This window comes from Hermetia illucens, chromosome 4, assembly GCF_905115235.1.
Source record: "Hermetia illucens chromosome 4, iHerIll2.2.curated.20191125, whole genome shotgun sequence".
NCBI lineage: Eukaryota > Metazoa > Arthropoda > Insecta > Diptera > Stratiomyidae > Hermetia > Hermetia illucens.
Genome location: NC_051852.1, coordinates 65,333,757 through 65,353,720, shown reverse-complemented (window position 1 = coordinate 65,353,720; position 19,964 = coordinate 65,333,757). Strand labels below are relative to the sequence as shown.

Here is a 19,964-nt window from a genome sequence, read left to right as displayed (position 1 = left end):
TAACACACTTCAAGGCCCTGATCCAATTGGTTTGTCGCGCCACCGATTATCATTATTTTACATCTATTTGGGCGATATCGAAATGAGATGGCCTAAATTTCATAAAGGAGCACCGTAATGATTTTTTTCAGGATTGTTGGTTGTGATGTTGGTCGCTGAAATATATGTGTGCACTGTGAGCTGAACTATTCTCCATTCAGAAACTTAGATATTTATATGTAACATATGCGTATATCTTAAGTGGCAACTATTTACATATATGCACGTACTCTGTGAATCAATTGCTCAACCACCTGTTTGCTTGAGACACAGACATCTGTCTGACCGTTCTCTGATACAGACTATCTGATGTTTGAGACAGACTCAGGCATCTGTCATTCAGTTGAGGTAGGCTCAGACATTTGTCTGATAAAGAAGCAGAGTTAGTATGAAACAGAGATTTGTCTGCCTGATAGGGACAATTACATAACACAAGCACAGAAGAAGAAGAACATATCTTTGCTTTGCAATTCTTCAGGCTTGAAAATACCCTTCGATTTTATATGTATGCAACTATTACACCCGCAACACCTTTTAATTTTCTCATTGGATGTTAACACATACTAATAAAACAGAATTTGTACTCGTACGTTTGGATTCACTTTCGGACGTGAGAATATAGCTGTATTCGTGTTCATTTGTGTAAATACGAAAATGTTCACTATTTCGAATGCGAATATATTCGTTTTTGTGTTCATAGAAAATCATCGTACGAATTTATTCGTATTCGTATTTACAAATCCAAATAAAAGTAAAATGGTGACAGACGTTGAGCCGATTTTAATAAAAAATTTGATTTAAACAAAGGCCCTTATGCAAAGCTTTCCAGCTATAGCAAATCAAATGAATTTATTGATATTTCCAAGAAGTTGAAAATTTTATGATAGATATCTACCCTGTTTGCCGAACACTTTATTGTCCATCATATAACGTGCATATAACCCTATACATGATTGGGTTTCCAATATGGTCTAATTGCTTTGAGGAACATGATGTGTTGTCCACTAGTACGATATGTTCACAAATAATATTAAATATAACATTCGCTTCAAAGAAAATTATGCAGACCTTTCTCAGACACCCTACATTACTATAGTATACTCCAAGAATAGAAAATGCTGCTGCTCTCTGCATTTGTGTGATTTCGTATTTCTTACATCACTATCGAATTTGGTACGAATCCAAATATGAATACTATTTATTGTGCTATGAGCTATAGCGCGATGGCAATCTATAGTACTTGCGTATGCATATGCGTGCATAATTAATTTGCGCAGATTTATTACCTAGTTTCTTCTGATCTGTATTCCCGCAAAATTAACAGATAACTAAATCCATACCAGAGAATAATCGTTCACATACAAATTCGCATGAAATAAGTCTCTAATATTTTCCAGTGAGTGTCCTTTAATTTTTCATTGTAAATAAAACGTTTATATTGTACAAAACAAACAAGAATCATGAAAAATTGAATTTATTTTAAAAAATCATGTAAAACTATATACAAAATTCATCATATCTCTAATTTTTTGCTTTCTTATTCTTTTTCGTGTTCACTGATGTATGATCTGAATCAACTTACATTGAATGACCTTCGACGGGCTCTTAAATATCATCACACACACAACAAATTCAAATTTCCTATATATTCGTCAATGTCCACTGGTGACTGTATACATACGTCTAAATATGTATATAAAAATGACAAAATCTATTTCTTTAAAACAAATTTTTGATACTATATATTATGTATCAATAAACTGCATGCGTGACGTGATGATGCATAGAGCGGAAAGTGGAGCTGGAGCCAATTCAGGGGGTAAATTATCAATACGCCGCCGAAGGAAAGGCCCTCGACAGGAGTGAGTAGCTTCCTTTAACAAATGAAATGACAAATATAAATATAATAGAAACAGACAAGTTTGTTTATATTTATAGTTATTCTATTATGAATTGTACGATATTATGATAAACATAATGAATCTTAATCAAATATTTCAACATAATCTAATGATATGAATTTTTATTAGTAAATGAAAGTCTTATTAAACAGAATAATAAGATGATTTAACTATGAGTTTCAAAAATATGGAGGGTTCGCACATGTGTCACTCAGTATTGCGTTTATTAATTTTTATTCATATCATGTATTTGAAGAACACCTTTAATTGCTTCCAATAGTTACCATTATTTCTAGTGTTTTTACTGTAACTAATTATGTATTTATAATTCTGCATTCATCCTAGCTTCTTCAGTTTTTTATACATTTTATGTGCAGTGGGTCACAAAAGTCTTTACATGTCTAAAAATTTTCTTGTAATCACTAATATAAACTTGGAAATGAAAGGAAAACTATGGGAAAAAAGTATATAAGTATCAAAAGTTATGTACTCTTAATTTATACTCTTGTACTCTTAATCTATACTTCATACTAGACGACAAAAAATAAATACACTACCAGCAAATAAATGAAAAACAAACGAAAAACTACATCACAAAAGGATTTACACAGCAGCATATTCGAGCCTGTCTCGGCGCTTCACGCGTGTTGAGAATAAATTCAATGACCCAAGCAGTGGCTGTCACTGGCCACATTGCCTTTTACAATATTTTGCATTGTCGAATTAGTCGCGAATGTGCCCGAAAAATGAAAACAGGGTGAACGCCCACAATAGAGAAGCAAATCTGTTGAGCCGGATTTTATCGTGGTATCGCTCATAGATTTCATCGTTATGTAGGCTACGGAATCGTCCATCTTCACGTAGGGTGCCACAAATTCTTCGGAGGATTCTTCTCTCGAACGCGGCCAAGAGTTTGCAGTTTTTTTGCTAAGAACCCAGGTCTCCGAAGAGTATATACGGACTGGCAAGATCATTGTCCTGTACAGTAAGAGCTTTGATCCTATGATGAAACGTTTCGAGCGAAACAGTTTTTGTAAGCTGAAATAGACTCTGTTGGCAGCCAACAACCGTGCACGGATTTCATCGTTATCGTCTCTCGAATTTACATCTGCATCGCGAAACACTTTCTCCAGGGCCATGTTAAAGAAGACGTATGATAAGGCATCCCTCTTGTCTTAGACCGTTGTTGATGATGAATGATCTGAAGAGTGATCCTGCTGCTTTTATCTGACCTCCCACATTGGTCAGGGTCAGCCTATGCTATGTTATGCTATGCTGTCATAGGCGGGTTTAAAGTTGATGAATAGATGGTGCAACTGTTGTTCATATTCCAGCAGTTTTTCCATCGCTTGCCCCGAAGAGAAAATCTGATCTGGTGCTGATTTACCTGGAGTGAAGCCTCTTTGATATGGGCCAATAATGTTCTGGGCGTATGGGGCTATCCGGCCTAGCAAGATAGCGGAGAATATCTTATAGATGGTACTCAGCAACGTGATACCTCTATAATTGCTGCACCGCCTGATATCCCTGTTTTTATGTATGCACCAAATAATGCCTCGTTGCCAGCTGTCAGGTATTCGCTGTCCCATACTTTGAGCATTAGTTAATGAACCGCTTGTTGTGATTGGTCACCTCCGTATTTAACCAATTCGGCTGTAATTCAATTGGCTCCTGGCGCCTCATGATTTTTTAGCCGATAAATTGCACGGACTGTTTCATCTGTGCTTGGTAGGGCCAGCATTTGTCCGTCCTGTTCAGTTGGCGGGACCTCCAACTCGCCGCCATTCTTGTTGTTGAACAGTTCATCAAAATACTCAACCCATCGCTCCAATATGTCCCTTCTGTCGTCATCTCCAAGACATCTGTTAGCTGTGGTTATTGCGGCATCCATTTCCCCCTTATAGCTGTTACGGAGGGCTGTGCTGAATATTGCTTCAGTGTTAACTTTCACCTGATTGTCAGAGTGTATTGGAGCACCATACCAACGAGATAATGATCCGAGTCTTTGTTGCCCCCTAGATGTTCTGACATTCATCAAAGGCTAAGAGGAGGCGGTGTTCGATCAGCACGTGGTCAATGACTCTTCTCCAGGAAAGCGGTCACTGTCCAGCGCATCTCTTGCAACGCTTTTACATCAGTATTACATTGGGACAAGGTATTGACTAGTTGCTGAGAAGCATTCGATCTATACAGGGAGCGCACCTTCCTTGAGAAAATGCGCAAATTGTGATTCCGTTGTCGTTGCCGGGTTCATCGTTTTAAAGTCCATCCTGTTCGAGACTCCTTCTGTGGCTTCGTAGCACCGGTTTCTCGTGTAGGGTGGTCAGCCCTACGCAACCCCCAACTTGGAGGACCTGTTGGTACGACTTCATCATTCTCCGTCTGCAGTTTTTCATTAAGAAATAACTCCCCCCATGGAGGTGGAGATAGGGTATGATAGTAGAGCTGTTGGTGTTGCTTCAGCAGGCGTTTCCCAGATTTTATTCTCTATCGTGGGTACCAATCCACGTTTCGCCCTGGGACTTATACTACCCTTTGACCGCCATGCGAAATGTGAAAATTAGAGCTCCCAAATTGGCAGGCGGGTATCGCGGCGAGACTAAAACGCTACAGTATTAAAACGATAAGACGTGTGATCAGCAGTGAAGGGTATAATGGCCGGGTTGCACGAAAAAAGCCATTTATCAGTGAAAGCAAATGTAAAATATTAGTGGAATTTGCTCGGGAGTATAGATTTAAGAATGAAACTTTCTGGAAAAATGTCATTTTCTGTGAGGAATCAAAATTTAATATTTTCGGCTCTGACGGAAGGGTTGTGGGGATGAGAAAGCCGAATCAAGAGCTGAAACAAAGAAACGGTAAATTGACGATAAACCGCGGCGGTGGAAACGTCATGGTTTGGGGTTGTATTTCGGCAACTGGTGTTGGGGAATTAGCATTTATTGATAGTACTGTGAAGTCTACCTTACACCTGAATATATTAAAGGCGAATTTTACCACGAGTGCGGGAAAATTTGGAATTCGGCGGACTTTCCATTTTTACCAGGATAATGATCCCAAAAATAAAATGCGATTAATTCAAGAATGGCTTTTGTACAACTGTCTGAAAGTTGTAAAAACCCCGCCCCAGTCTCCCGATTTGAACCCCATTGAGCATTTGTGGGATGAAATTGACCGGCGCGTCCGGACAAAACCTATAAGTACAAAAACTGAATTACATCTCAGATTACAAAAGGAATGGGCCTTAATTCCAGCGGAATACACATCAAAAATTATTTTGAACATGACATCTAGTTAATAATTTTGCGTAGCTTACGAAGAGAAAGTTATAATGTTTTGATAGCTGTGTAAAGACTTTTGTGATGTATTTTTTCGTTTGTTTTTCACTTATTTGCTCGTAGCGTATTTATTTTTTGGCGTCTAGTCTCGAAGTTATGTAGCCTTAATTTATAGTTTTAATGATAATATATATATACTTTTTTTCCACTGATTTCCTTCCATTTTCACGTTTACAGTAGTGATTAAAGAAAACTTTGTAAGTGTCTAAAGACTTTTGTGACTCACTGTATATTGCTTTGTTAACCTACACATAGAATGTAATACAAAGTGGCAGCATATAAATTCTTACAAGTGTTACTTTTGGCGCTTTTATGGAATTTCCTCTCATTTGTTCTTTTATTGTTTTGAAGTTTCATCTTTGAGCATTTTCTTCAAGTTATTTTTTTTCTGTTCAAAGTTAGAGAAGGCGCTCAGGGTTAATTGGTGCTACTATAAAATAGTTCACAATACAAAATTTACTTAGATTGCTTATATAAGAAATTTCAAACACATATTTTTGATGTACAAGTAGACAGAAATGAAATTTCCCACCATTTTTGAAATAGAAAACAAAGTTATTGTCTTACAATAACGTATTATTCCCTACTTTATAATTCTAAGAAGGAACAAAGAGACATTTCAATGTTAACGTTTTTGAAAAGACAATTTTTTATATTAAAAGGTGACACAAAATTTAACTCTGAAAAAATATTAATTTTCATGTTTCCCAGTTTGTGGATGTGAAAATATTTTATTGATTAAGGGGTTATATCTAGTCACGAGACCCAAAAAAGCCGATTTTTCAAGAATTTATTCTGAAAATGTGTGCATATATTTGGTATAGTTTTACCAGCATTTTAAAATTGTTTATTTGTAAAACAACATTATTTTGAACGCTGCTCAGCTGCAGCCGACCTCAGAGAGCTCCTCTAAAGCAAGCCGAGAAACCAGAAGCTGAACGCTTCAGGTATGCAAGGTTTTTTGTGTTTCCATTATAAGGACTTTTGAGTGTGCATTTGTCCCATTAGTACTTAGCACGTAATATATGTACTCGTATATATTATGTGAGAATATCCACTTTCGCGTTATATTGACATTTAAAGTGTTGAATTTGCAAAGAAGCGACAACTTTGACCTACTATAACTTGCTTAGTAATACTGCGATTTCCACCAAATTTGAGTAGGATCATGCTGTATCTTATAGCCCTTATTACTACATTCGCGGTCCTCGGATGAAATTGAGGGGGTTGTGCAGCCAATTACTAGAAATGATAGTAATATTATATTATTGACTTTATTGGAACAGATATAGATATGGGGGGTATTTATTTTATTTGAAATGGTCACTTTCGACCAAATTAAATAAAATACATACATACATACTATACAATGAAATGTGGACGAGTTGAAAAATTTCAATTACATCGTTCATGATCGAAATTTTCAGCCACATTTAAGAAGCAAGGCAAGGATCCGAAACGCGAATTATTGCGATTAAAATTTTTTACCTGAATATTTGCAGACTATCTACAAGCAACAAAATTAGGTATTATTAAAAGATACTTTGCAATACATTGTCAAATTTGGCTTGTATTAAATTCCTTTAAACAATTTGACGTTTGATCTTTCAATTGGGAATGTTGGTACATATTAAACGCACTTTTCAATATTTTGTTGAGCCGCTTCTCGCTTTTATAACAGCCATTACTCGATGCCTCTCCTACCATCTGATAGCAAAAATGATCTCGAGCAACTTGTCCAAAAATAGAATGATCACCTCATGCAACACGGTCTCAGATTGAATCTAAACAAAACTGAATTTTTGACGACCGATCCCCATGAAACAGGCACAATCACCGTCAGCGACAGTGATCTGCCCAGAACTGCGTTATAAAACTGCTTCACGCATTAACGCAATCTGGATGAAGTGGCGTTCCACAACTGGTATTCTTTCTGATCGAAGTATCAACGAACGTCTCAAATTTAAACTTTACCGCAATGTCGTCCGTCCTGTCGTCTTCTATGGTTCTGAGTGTAGGCTAACTATAAAAGACAATAAACGGTGCAATTGGGCTAGTGGCGTCACACGTGTTGATCACATTCGAAATGAGGATATCCGCGATCGTGGAAAAATTGTGAGACAGGCGTTTTTGATGGTATGGTCACCCAATTCGTGCTAACGAGGATTCACTTGCCAAGATTGGTCTGAACATCGAAGTCGATGGTAAACGACCAAAAGGGGATTTAAAAGCCTCGAGATAGCATCCAGATCAGGCATTCGATAGAGCCGCTTGTGAACGGGAGAAAGGCTGAAGCAAAAGAAAATAACTCGACGTGGCATTGAACTGATTAAATTTTTCAAGACTTTTGTTGGAATGCCTTCGTACCAAACCTTTTGGATTATTCTGTCTAAATCTTCTAAATTGGTCGGCCCCTCTTTCGCTATCTGCCCTTTCATTATGTATCAATGGTTCTCTATTGGATTAAAATCCGGACTGTTACAGGCCGTAACATACAGGAAACACCGAGTTCGCGTAAATAATTTTTTACCTGTTAAATATTAGGAAAGGTAAGATAGTTGAAATTGCGGACTATTGTCGAGATGGATGTTTTTATAATCAACAGCCTTGGTCGCCCCTTCAAGCATAGCCAATCGTCCAATTTGGTGCTACGAAAACCATCCTCAGATAATTCTGCTCATTGGACGCCAAGATGTTCGTAGAATACACCCGTCGCTCTCCGGTCCTTCTGCGCACATACTGCATTTCATCATTGCGAGAAATGTTGAACTTCATTTCATCTGAGAAGATCAGATTTTGTCAATCATCAACAGTCCAGCTTTTATGCTCCTTAGCCCACTCAAGGCGTTTCCGTTTCATTTCAGGGATCAAGCGCTGTTTTTTAGCGGGCCGGTGTACACATATCCCAGCCTGTCGGAGCCTTCGCTGTCCTTGTAGAAGCTGATGCTCCTCCAAGTCCAACAAAATGCCTTCTAACGTCCTCAGCCATCTTGAAGCGGTCTCTAAGACTAATCTTCTTTAAGAGTCGATCTTCACTTGCAGGTGTCTTTCTGTGGGCTCGTGATCCTACTTTTCGCTCAGTAGACTCAGTCTCAGCAAGGTTTTTTGAAAAAGTTGCTACTGCAGACTTACTGTAGTCTATCCTAGCCAAAATTTCCTGCACGCTTAAAGATTCAGCTCGCAACACCAAAATATTCCCTTTTGCAACTTCACTCATTTTCTTCACATTCGACATCCTTTCCATTTTTTTAACTGTTGTCTGTCGCGTCACACCATAAAAACATTACTGATCTAAAACCTTGAAAGTCGCATCTATTTACACTAAAAAAATTACTGCCTGGAAAATAAAGTAACTATGTTTCCATAAAACCCTTTTATTGAACTTAAAAGTTCAAAGTTGCCCACATTTCATTGGCCACGACGGTATTTGGTAAAAAAAAAGTTTTCACCCCCCCCATAAATTCGACGTAGAAGGATGCCACTCACTGTATGCGTGAGTATTCACTGTTTCCATTTTTTCATCAAATTTGGTGTCAATCGCTATAACCATCAGACAGACAGACAGGAAACCAATATTAATAAGGTTTTGTTTTACACAAAAAATTTTTGTTTTCATCTTATATCGTGTTATCTTTTCCAGGGCCATATCATAAACCTTCAGCACCTTCTAATAATTTGAGTTGGTGTCGTCTTCAGACCATTCTTCCATTTCGTGTGTTCTCATGCGCTTTTCATAAACTAAAATTCTTTCTTGCATTTTTCGTTTTTTTCGCAGAGGCGCTAAAACTACTTTCATCTGTTTCAGCTGTTTTTGGATTGAAAACATTTTTACGCTACTTTGATCTTGATTTTTGAATTTTCAAAGATTTTCTCAATTCCCTGCTGCACTTCATTTTCACAAAAGATCCCACGAGAAAGTATAAACGAGCTCACAAGTTTATTGCTTGGCTTGGCTGTTCCGAATGACTACTATTTTTCAATATTTGCCAGTTTGGAAAAGGAAAAAAATAAATTTACCTCGCAGGTATAAAAAGAACACATCTACCCTGTCTTTTTGTGTATTTGCATATATTAGCAATAGTTACAATAATCAATTAAAACAGTTTTTCAACTAAGCAGCTGCCGCTCCGGCATTTTACTTTACGCTTTGATACGTCTTTACAAATGTCCATCTAACTTCAAGAATATTCTTCGAACCAGCATGGAATTTTTTATGTGTATAATTAAATATATGTACATTACGAAAATCAAATAAACAAGTTGATTTCTTGAAAATTTTAATTTGATACAACCCCTTTAATTAAAGAAATATATTGGTAGACTTTATAATATAAATATTGAGACCGTAATAAAAAGTGTAATGAAACACGTGTTGTTATTCAATTCAGCTAATTCTCTGAGGAATTTAAGGTATCATGAGGGGATTAGCACGGCTATTTACTGCTCATGTACTGCTTCCTTATAACAGCACAGGGGGAACATTGATATGGAACATTCTAAACTTTATAGTATTGTTTAGATGTTCGCGCTATCACATGCAACGTTCCAAAGATAAATTAATGGAAGCCTTCTGTGTGCCCGCTATTAATGCGAATAGAGAGAGTTCAACGAGCTGTCAGGTTCGAAAATTTGTTTTTGTTGAGACAATAGTTACTATCTATTGTTCTACCGTAACACGCACATTTGTATAACATGACGAAAAAAATACGGCTAGTACTCAAATAGCACGATAAATAATCCTGTAGAACGCCTAAGATAAATAAATGTTAATTCGATTGACAGTGGCCACCATCGATGTACTCCGTGGCGGAGCAGGCCATGACTTAAATGGTGGATTTCGAACAAAATGAATTGAGTTTTAAGGTCAGTTGTTTTAAGTGAGAAGTCAGAATTTGAGGAATGAGGAACTCCTATGATTCTTTAAATTTAGTTTTGAAGTTACAGTTTAAGTTAATTAAAAATAATAAAAGCAAAATGTTTTAATGGAATAAAATGTGTTCTTAATAAAGGAAAATATAACTATACGCTGATCGATCGGAATCTCGGGATTTCCTTAGAAAGATCAAGATCTTATCAAAAGTGGTGAACCCGAAGAACTCGTCCGAGTGGAGTAAAAAAAACAAAAGCGGCGGCCACGGTCTGAACTGTCAAAGTGGCACCGCCGGACATTTTCCTCGAATTTGAGGCCCTACCTAACGACCTTGCACGCTGGTGTGTCTGCAATTTTTTTTGGAAGGAGTCTACTATTTTACCGGTGATATTTGGATATTTCGAAGATCGACGACAACTTGTTGAAATCGCTCTGGCTGCGACGTCTCCCGGAAGGCATCCAGGAGGTCCTCGCGTGCGTCTCCGGTTCTTTCAAGGCCTGGAAGCTGCGGCCGATAAGGTGCACGCGCGTCCAACAATAGCGGCCATTCAGCAGCCTTCGGACGAAGTTGACGAATTGAAACGTGTAATATCCGCGCTAGTGGCCAGTATGACTGAAATGAGGGCGACGCTGGACGCTCAGCGTTCGGGCGTCAGCTCGCGAGTTCGCCCGCGGTCTTCTGCTCGAAAAGGGCGATCGGGTAGCAGGTCGTCAGGACAACCTACTGATCGAAGTATTTGTTGGTACCATCGCAGATTCGGCAAGAAAGCCACCAAATGTAACATCCCGTGTAAATTCGCGCCTACTTCAAAAAACTAGGTCCGCGGGGGTCCTGGCGACAACCACCCAGAACGCAGCGCCACGTCACCTAACAATTTATAACCCTCTCAGCAGGCGCAGTTATCTCGTAGATACTGGTGCGGATATTTCGGTTCTTCCCGCACCCCAACACCATCGACTATTTCCTCAATCGTTAAAACCGGCGGCAGCAAATTCCTCCCGAATTAACACATACGGGTATAGGCAAATGAACGTGAGTCCTGGCTTGTGTAGGACGTTTTCGTGGCGATTCATCCTGGTGGATGTCAGCTTCCCCATACTAGGCGCAGACTTCTTGTGTCACCACGGGTTGCTGGTGGATTTGCAAAACGAGTCTCTTATGGATCCCACCACCAACCTTAATTCGTCGGGCCAAATCGCATCTCATCCAAGTAATAATCTTTCCGTTCTTTTAGAAGACAGTACCGACTGGCACTTCTTCAAAAGTTCAGTCAGATTACTAACGAGTGTAGTCTCTCTAAACCAGTGAAGCACGATGTGCGCACCATATTGACACTACCGGTTCTCCTATCTTCTCGAAGGTGCGTCCCCTACCATCCTAGAAGCTGGCTATTGCACGGAAAGAGTTTGAACAACTTATTCAACGAGTATCTGCAGACCTTCGGCCAGCTGTTGATTTTCCCCACTCCATATGGTCCCTAAGTCAAATGGCGAATGGCGGCCCTGTGGAGATTAGAGAAGGCTAAACGCGCAGCCTGTTCTAGATCGATATCCTATTTCACTCATCCACGACTATGCGCATCATCTCGCAAACTGCCGCATCTTTTCGACTTTGGATTTAACCAAGGCCTATCACCAAATTCCTGTGGCTCCAGAAGACATTCCAAAGACGGCAATATGCACACCCTTTGGACTCTTCGAGTTCACCCTGATGACTTTCGGGTTGTGCAATGCGGCGCAAACCTTTCAAAGGTTCATCTACTCGGTCCTGCGAAACCTCGACTTCTGTTTTGGTCGTTTCTTCCCCAGAGTCTGAGCTCTTAGTCCATCTCGAGCGCATTTTTCAACATCTCCTTGAGGCCGGTTTAGTCCTAAACGTTGAGAAATGCAAACACAGGTGATATTCCTCGGCCACTTCATTTCCTCTAACAGAATACAGTCCGACCCAGACAAGGTGCAAGCGATCTCAAGCTTCCCGCATCCGAAAACCGTGAAGGATTTGCGGAGGTTCTTGGGCATGCTAAACTTCTATCGTCATTTCCTGCCCAACACCAGTTCATGTTGAACGCGTACCTATCTGGCCCCAAAACAAAGAACACACGAGAGATTGTGTGGTCTGAAGAGGCTGTCCGCGCATTTGATAAATCCCGTTAACAACTGGCCGACGCTTTATTCTTGGCATTTCCTCTACAATATGTACTCCCAGCCGTTTTTGTTGATGCCCCTGACATCGCAGTAGATGCTGCTCTTCACCAAAAAGTGAATCAGGTCTGGGAGCCCCTGAGCTTCTTCTCTAAGCAGTTGAACCCCGCTCAACGGAACCACAGCACCTACAATCGAGAACTGCTCGCCGCGTACTTGAGCATTAAATACTTCCGCTTCTCCCTAGAAAGCAGGCCATTCACAGTGTTCACGGACCATAAGCCTCTCACGTATGCTTTGAAACAAAAGCCTGACAAAGCGTCCCCTCCCCAACTTCGACACCTAAACTTTAAAAGCCAGTTCACGTCTGACATACAGCATGTGTCCGGCAAGCACAAAATAGTTGCTGACGCTTTGTCACGTATCTCCGAGGTTAACATCCCCGCCTCACTCGACTTCTAAGCTATCGCCAAGGCGCATGTAGATAACGCAGTAGTTCAGAGCCTCAAATCCAATCCCAAATATAAATTTTGGAAGTAGCCCATCTTCGGCTCAAACCTCTCTCTCTGCTGCGAATACTCGGAAAAGGGACCCCGGCCATACATTCCGGCCACCTTTCGCAAGGAAGTATTCCACGCGGTGCACGACATAGCGCATTCAGGCATCAGGACGTCAAATCGGTTAGTCACCGAGAAATACTTCTGGGCCTCCATGAATAAGGACATCAACTCCTGGGCCAGAGAGTGCATCGCTGTCAAAAGTGTAAGGTCACCAGACATGTAAGAAAAGAAGTGGACTCATTTCCCCGCACTACCAAGCAGTTCCACACCATTGACCTCGATATCATAGGACCTTTGCGAGACTCGCACGTAGGTATTGCCTTACAATCATCGACAGGTTTACGCGATGGCCTGAGATAATACCTCTGACAGACATTACGGTGCAATTTGCTGCCGAAGCACTCTGTCGAGAATGGATTCCTCGCTTTGGCGTCCCTGCAGTGATCATCACTGACCAGGGAATGCAATTTGAGTCCACCCTTTTCTCGGAGTTAGGCAAACTCCTGGGATTCAAACGTCAGCGAACTACGGCTTACCACCCGCAATCCAATGGGATGCTAGAATGTTGGCCATTTATGATGAGCCTGCGTGTCCATCGACGCTTTCCCGAGCGTTCCTAATGCTCTTGCCATCTATTTAGAGATCTTCCCTTTCAGCTTTCTTTTTCTGCGATAAAGGAGAGATAGACTTCGCATTACATGTATTCGTCATCTCATCTGCCAAGAGGTCAATGGGCATCATTCCAGAGATGACGAATGCTGCATCAGTCCTGAATTCCCAGCACACCCTTCGGGCTGTTCTTCTGTACCCTGAATGCAGTTTGCTAGCGTTAAATGCAACCTGCAATGCCTTTCCCCAAACTGGAGCTGCATAGAGCAGGATCGAACACACTACCCTAGTTATAAGCAACCTGGAAGCATGCCGTGGCCCTCCCACCTTCGGCGTCATCCTTGCCAGGGCCAACCTTGTAGTGGATGCTTTGTCATAAACATATTGCAATTGTTGCTTATAGCTACCTTCGGCTTCATCCTTGCCAGGGCCACACTTGCAGTGGATGCTTTGTCATAAACATACTGCACTTGTTATTTATAGCTAAGCTTGCCGTCTATCATCACTCCCAAGTATTTGATGGCAGGCTTAGAAGGGATAATATGATGATTTGAATACGGGCAAAATATCTTTTACAGCGCTTGGTGATGAGGACCGCTTCCGTTTTTTCTTCCGTAAGTGTCAGACCAGAACTCTTTAGCCAACCCTGGTCCTTTCGCATGAGTATAACTCAGCATCGTCGAGGTGCTTTGCGACCACCACTAGCGCTATAACGTCGGCGTATCCCACCACCGGGCTTCCACCGGAAGAGGAAGATTAAGTACATAGTTGTACATGATGTTCCACAACAGTGGGCCCAGTACGGAGCCCTGTGGGACATCCGCGAAGGCGACGTACGGGGTCCGTCATCAGTATCATACCAAAGTCTCCGTTCTTGTAAATAGCTGTTGACAATAGCTGCAAGATAAGCGGGAATACCAATCTTCGCAAGGAATTCCCATATTAGGTTCCAATTGGCCAAATTGAATGCATTTCTCACATCCAAGGTCACTACTATGCAATATTTGCTAGTACTGCCCTTTCCGTGGATTAAATCTTCGGCCAAGCTAGTGACCATTTTGATGGCATCAATGGTTGATCTGGCTTTACAGAACCCGTACTGCCGATCTGAGAGACCCGCTACCCCACGGGTTTACGTCTGCTTCCGAACAGAGCTCCTTAAAGCTTTCTCTCTTGCTCCGTTGAATGGCGAGCTTGAGGATTTGCTTATAGGCGCGCTCTTTTTGCCCTTGGTCGATTCTGCCTAGCGCTCTCTGAGTCGCTCTTCTGGCTCGGTGACAGGCTGATCGAAGGCTGGCCAGTTCAGTATTCCACCAGTAGTTTGGTCTTCTACTGGGGAATAAGCACCTCCTAGGCATGGACGCGTCACATGCTTTGGCGCTGCATTGGGCCACATGGGCAGTTCTTTCCGTAGAGGCGCCTGCTTTATTAGGTTGGTTTAACTACATCGCCATGAAGGTCTGCTCATCCAGAGCTTTAGCAGACCAGCCTGACATCTTTCTTGGTTTCGAAAATTGGTAAGAGTATGTAATCTGTTGTTCCTGTTGTTCCTCCCCATAGAGGGGAAGTGTGCAACATTTTTTTTCATAAAATGTGGCTCAATTAGTGCTTTTCGAAACTGGTTCCATATACGATATTGGGTGAAATATAGAGGAGTAAGGGCTCAAAACATGACCCCCAAAAAGTGTAACAGGTCTCGTTCTCAGAACCTATCCAAACGAAAAATCTGAAAAAAATCACAGTCGTGCATCTCTACTAAATCTAGGCCTCAAAATACATCCAGTTCCGATATCTGCACAAATACACTTGATAATAGTATATTTCCACATTTTAGAAATTTACCCGGTAACCCCCCTTATGCTCATCCCAAAAGTATACAATTTGGCATGCGTGTAATGAAGGACATAATGCACAAATTGGTGAAGATTGAAGAAAATCCAACTATTATTAACAAAGGTATAGGGGGTGAAACTTTGCCTTTTTTTATGAATTGTGCATTCTACAGCCTGTATGACGTCATCATCACATATCAATTCATCAATACCACAGCGAAATGAATTCTTATGAATTGGGTCGGAAAGAATTATTTTGTTTTCGTTTTCTAATCATTTGATCATGAATGAATATCAATTACTGCAAGATGATCACAAAACCTTTATACTCGAGCGCGAGCTTCCGGTGTTCCGACTTGTTTGCTCTAATTTGGTAAATATCATGAACTTCGGTCTAAATCAATTGTCACGAAATTTGGTAAGAAGGTGTGGTCTGTGAATCCCTTTACATATAGCCAGTGGTACCATTTGGTGTTGAGTTTCAGGGGAGTTCCCCATACGTGAAGGAGATGTGTAAAATTTTTTCTCGCCAAATATGGTCATGTGGAGTATCAAATTATAATAATGGTATGTTTTCATATTTTAGAAATTTAATCGCCAACTTCCCTTACGTTCATCCTAGAAGTACAAAATTAGGCATTGGCGTAAGTATATAAGCCACAAAGTTATAGAGGGTGAAACATTGCAATTTTTTATGAATTTCATGCATTTTAACGTGTGTCGTCATCATCACATATCAATTCGTCAATACGATAACAAAGTGAGCTCACATGAATGGGGGTCGCAAAGTAATATTTTTTTTTAGTGTTTTGGTCATTTACATATGAATATCAATTACTCCATACGTGTTAATGAAGTTTGCGGGTAGCATACATTAAAGCAGCATTCAATATACGTACTATATATGTAGATATGTGCGCTTTTGAGCACGAAGTCAATGGGAAATATGGGCGCGATCAATTTATATACGTACATGTATATGTACAGTATTCGGTAATAGACTGAGGATAATATCTATGTCTGTTTGAAAAGGTATGGAGGAATATGTTGATCGATTCATTACATTTGAGCTTCCCGCAAATATGGAAAATGTAATTTTGAAAAAAATGCCTTTGAAAAAAAAATTGTTTGAAAAATCCCTTTTCAGATATTTATCACTCTTAATTACAAAGGATATCGTACAAGGAACTGACACCAAGTATGTAAACCCTGGTTGGTGCACCCTGAGCATATTCGATAATTGGTCGATTCTACGTCCATAAAATCTAAAGGACCAAGAATTTCACTTTGAATTTTCTGCAGCGTATTTTAGGATAGCTAAATTAAGGATCTATGCAATAAATAAAAATTCGATTCTGAAAACCTTCATAAGCTTCATGAGCCAGTCATCACATCGCTCCACTCGATGGGATCACGGAAACCCTTAGAGATGCCAATTTCAATGCCATGAGTGTTTGGGCTTCCAGAATAGAGAAGTTTATAGCAATTTTCACCACGTTCTCTTTCAATGTCACAGCTTTTGCCATCAGAACATCGGGTTTCTTGTAGAACGCAATGTCAATGTGCCTTTTCCGAAGGATTCTTGCGAGTTTCTCGCTCTTTCCAGTGAGGTTAACAGCATTTAGCGTATAGACACCTATTCGTTTTGCTCGGTCTAATTTACTTATGTCCTGATGCCGTTCATGCGTCAAGAAGGGCTTGAGACTGAAAATCATGATTTTGTTTTAACGACATTGGATGCATTTTCTAGGTCGGTCTGTTTAAGGACTTGGCACGAAGAGATATCAGGTAGGATTTACCAACCCAACTATACTTTATTTATCCCTTTCCTGGTCTCAGCAATTTATTTTTGTTTTAATAGGGATAGTACAAAGTATGATGCCTCAAAACCTCCTCTTTTATCTGCGCGTGGGATCAGCACGCTGTGTAAATAACGGCAGAGTTATATTTTTAGAAAATAAATTAGTAAATCCTATTGGCTTTCAAATAAAAATTGGAATCGCTACACATCTCGCAGTTGGAGAACTCTAGTTACGACCTTCAACTGAGTAATGCCGCTTAATTTGTTATTTTTAAAAAATGTCAGGCGATGACGGCTTTACGGTTTCTTACCAGGGCAAAGGCAAACCGTCAGACGCTGCCTCACCTCTGCCCTGGGAGCAGCGTGACCGAAGCAGCTCGCAGATAGTAAATGCTCCTTTATATAATTCGCAGAACACGACATGCCTACGCGTCTGACGATTTGCCTCTGTCCTGGTAAGAAACCGTAAAGCTGTCATCGCCTGACATTTTTGTAAAGTTTGGGTGCTAAGCCCTAAACGAGGGGTGCGTGGACCAAAAAAAGAGGGAGTAAGTTGCTCCCCATTTGGTCCGGTCCGGCATTAAGTTGATGCGGACTTAGGACCCCACAATTCTCAAAAAAAATATTTTCAGCTCTGGTCGATAAGGTGTATTTACGCTCAATATAATTCGTAGGCATGTTGTGTTCTGCGAATTATATAAAAGAGCATTTACCATCTGCGAGCTGCTTCGATCACGCTGACCAAAGAGGTGAGGCAGCGTCTGATGATTTGTCTCTGCCCTGGTTAGAAACCGTAAAGCCGTCATCGCCTGACATTTTTGTAAAGTTTGGGTGCTAGCCCTAAACGAGGGGTCCGTGGACCAAAAAAAGAGGGAATAAGCTGCTCCCCATTTGGTCCGGTCCGGCATTAAGTAGATGCGGACGTAGGACCCCACAATTCTTAAAAAGAAAATTTTTAGCTTAACTTATTCAAAGAAGTTCTCTAAACTTGCTCTAAAGATAACGTGCAAATGTGATTGATTTCTAATTAATTCCTCCCACTAAAATCAAATCCCAAAAAATACGTGAAAATAAACCTTCTAATGTTGTTTCCACCTTTAAGGGGGTCATCCCGTGTGTCGGATCCGAGGAATCGATTTTTTTTTTGGCATCAATTGTATCTAGATGTAGTGTAGAATATATGGGCAAAGTGATTTTTTTTATATTCGGAGTCGTTCGGCAATTATAGTGTTAAACACGAGATGAGATGTCGATCGCTGTAAGAAAGCGCATACTTATCGATCCGAATGACATTCGAATAACTTCGCCAAAATGACAAAAATTGAAGCCAAGGCTGTACATGTGTTTCTTGAAGAAACCTAAAATTTATGGACTAGGTATAGCAGATTAATGGCCAGTTAAGATGGTTAAAAATCGCATTCTACTTTTTAAATGCGTTTTTCTCGAAACTGCATGTTGAAAATCCGCTGCCACCATAGCCCAAAATCTATCAAACGAAATTCTTTGAAATTTTCACAACTTATTCAGAACATATTTCTACGGTCCGCAAATTAGGATAATTGCGATCCATTCAGTAAGTTTATTTTATTCATTGATGAAACCGTGAAAAAAACACCAAAATTCAGGAAAAAAAGTTTAAAAAGGCACCAAAAATTTAGTTTTTAACATTTTTTAATAATCCTATTTTGCGGACTGTAGTTAAGTCTGTACGTTAAAATGCCGTTTACTTTTTTTTCTTTAAGGCGATCGCAGCGCCTTCCAGCGTGGCACCTTTTTTGGAGATGGGTGTATAAATTGCTCTGTATTTCAATAATGAACTATGTTATCGGCCTGAAAAAATTATTACGCATGCTCAAAACATTAATAAATATATGGTGTAAAATTCGTATTTGTATCTCCATCCAGGAAGTAGTCGCTTTCTGTCCTTATGTAACCTTGTCAGGATATGTAAATAACATATTTACAATTACTTGGCGCCATTCCCTTTTTTCACATTTGTGAAATTGTGTGAATTTGAAAAGTAATAAACCTATCAGTATAAAATTTTGTCGTAAAATTATGAAGAATATCAACTTACATTTGGGATATTATATTTTTAAGGGTCGTTCTTAAGGTTTTATGTATGTACCTTATTAAAATAGGTTGTCTGTTGTGTCTGTCACAAGCATTTTTTTTGGAGACCATTGTAACGATTGACATCATGTAGTGGAAAGGTGGGAACTGTGAACGCTCACGCATACAGTGAGTTACATAGTTCTATGTTGAATTTGAGGGTGGGTCCCCATACGTGGAGAAGAGGCTTAATTTTTTTTCATTAGTTATAGTCATGTACGGTATCAAATTAAAGGTCAGGCCGGTTAGTACCTTCCTGAACCGGTCTTAGTTTTGACATTTGTTGGAAAGGTGGGGGGTGCGGGGTGTTGAAAGTGATCATTTATTTAACGGAGCCATTCTCAGAAACTATCCAACCGAAAAATCTAAAAAAAACCAAGAGGTTACTAATACATAGTGCCTAGGCTCCGAAATACCCTACATACGGATAATAGTTCAAATAATTTTTAGTAATCGGCTGGAAAACCTCCCTTAAGTTCATCCTAGTATCACGAATTGCAGCAATGTAGGCTATAATATAGAGCATGATCATACCAAATTTTGTGGAAATCGCATAAATATTAACAAAGTTATTATAGGTCAAAATTGTCGCTTTGCAAATTCAAGATTCTGAATCTCTTGAAAGTAGATATTTTCACATATTCTGAATCTATTGAAAGTAGATATTTTCACATAAAATATGCATATATTATGTGGTGCGTACTAGTGAGGCGAATGCCCACTCAAATGCCTTTATAAAAGGAATACACAAAACCTTTCC

The 19,964-nt window shown here is 39.9% G+C and overlaps 1 protein-coding gene across 4 annotated transcripts in view; it reads left to right on the top strand.

Annotated features, from left to right (window-relative positions):
* LOC119655665 (oxysterol-binding protein 1) overlaps positions 1 to 19,964 on the top strand; it is a 370,343-nt gene that overhangs the window by 80,655 nt on the left and 269,724 nt on the right. Inside the window, exon 2 of one of the 4 annotated variants that reach the window (XM_038061653.1) lies at positions 1,827 to 1,901. The exons of the other annotated variants lie outside the window; for them this stretch is intronic. Within the exon in view, the coding sequence (XP_037917581.1) occupies positions 1,827 to 1,901 (75 nt within the window). The remainder of the gene's footprint in view (positions 1 to 1,826; positions 1,902 to 19,964) is intronic. 4 annotated transcript variants of the gene reach the window in all.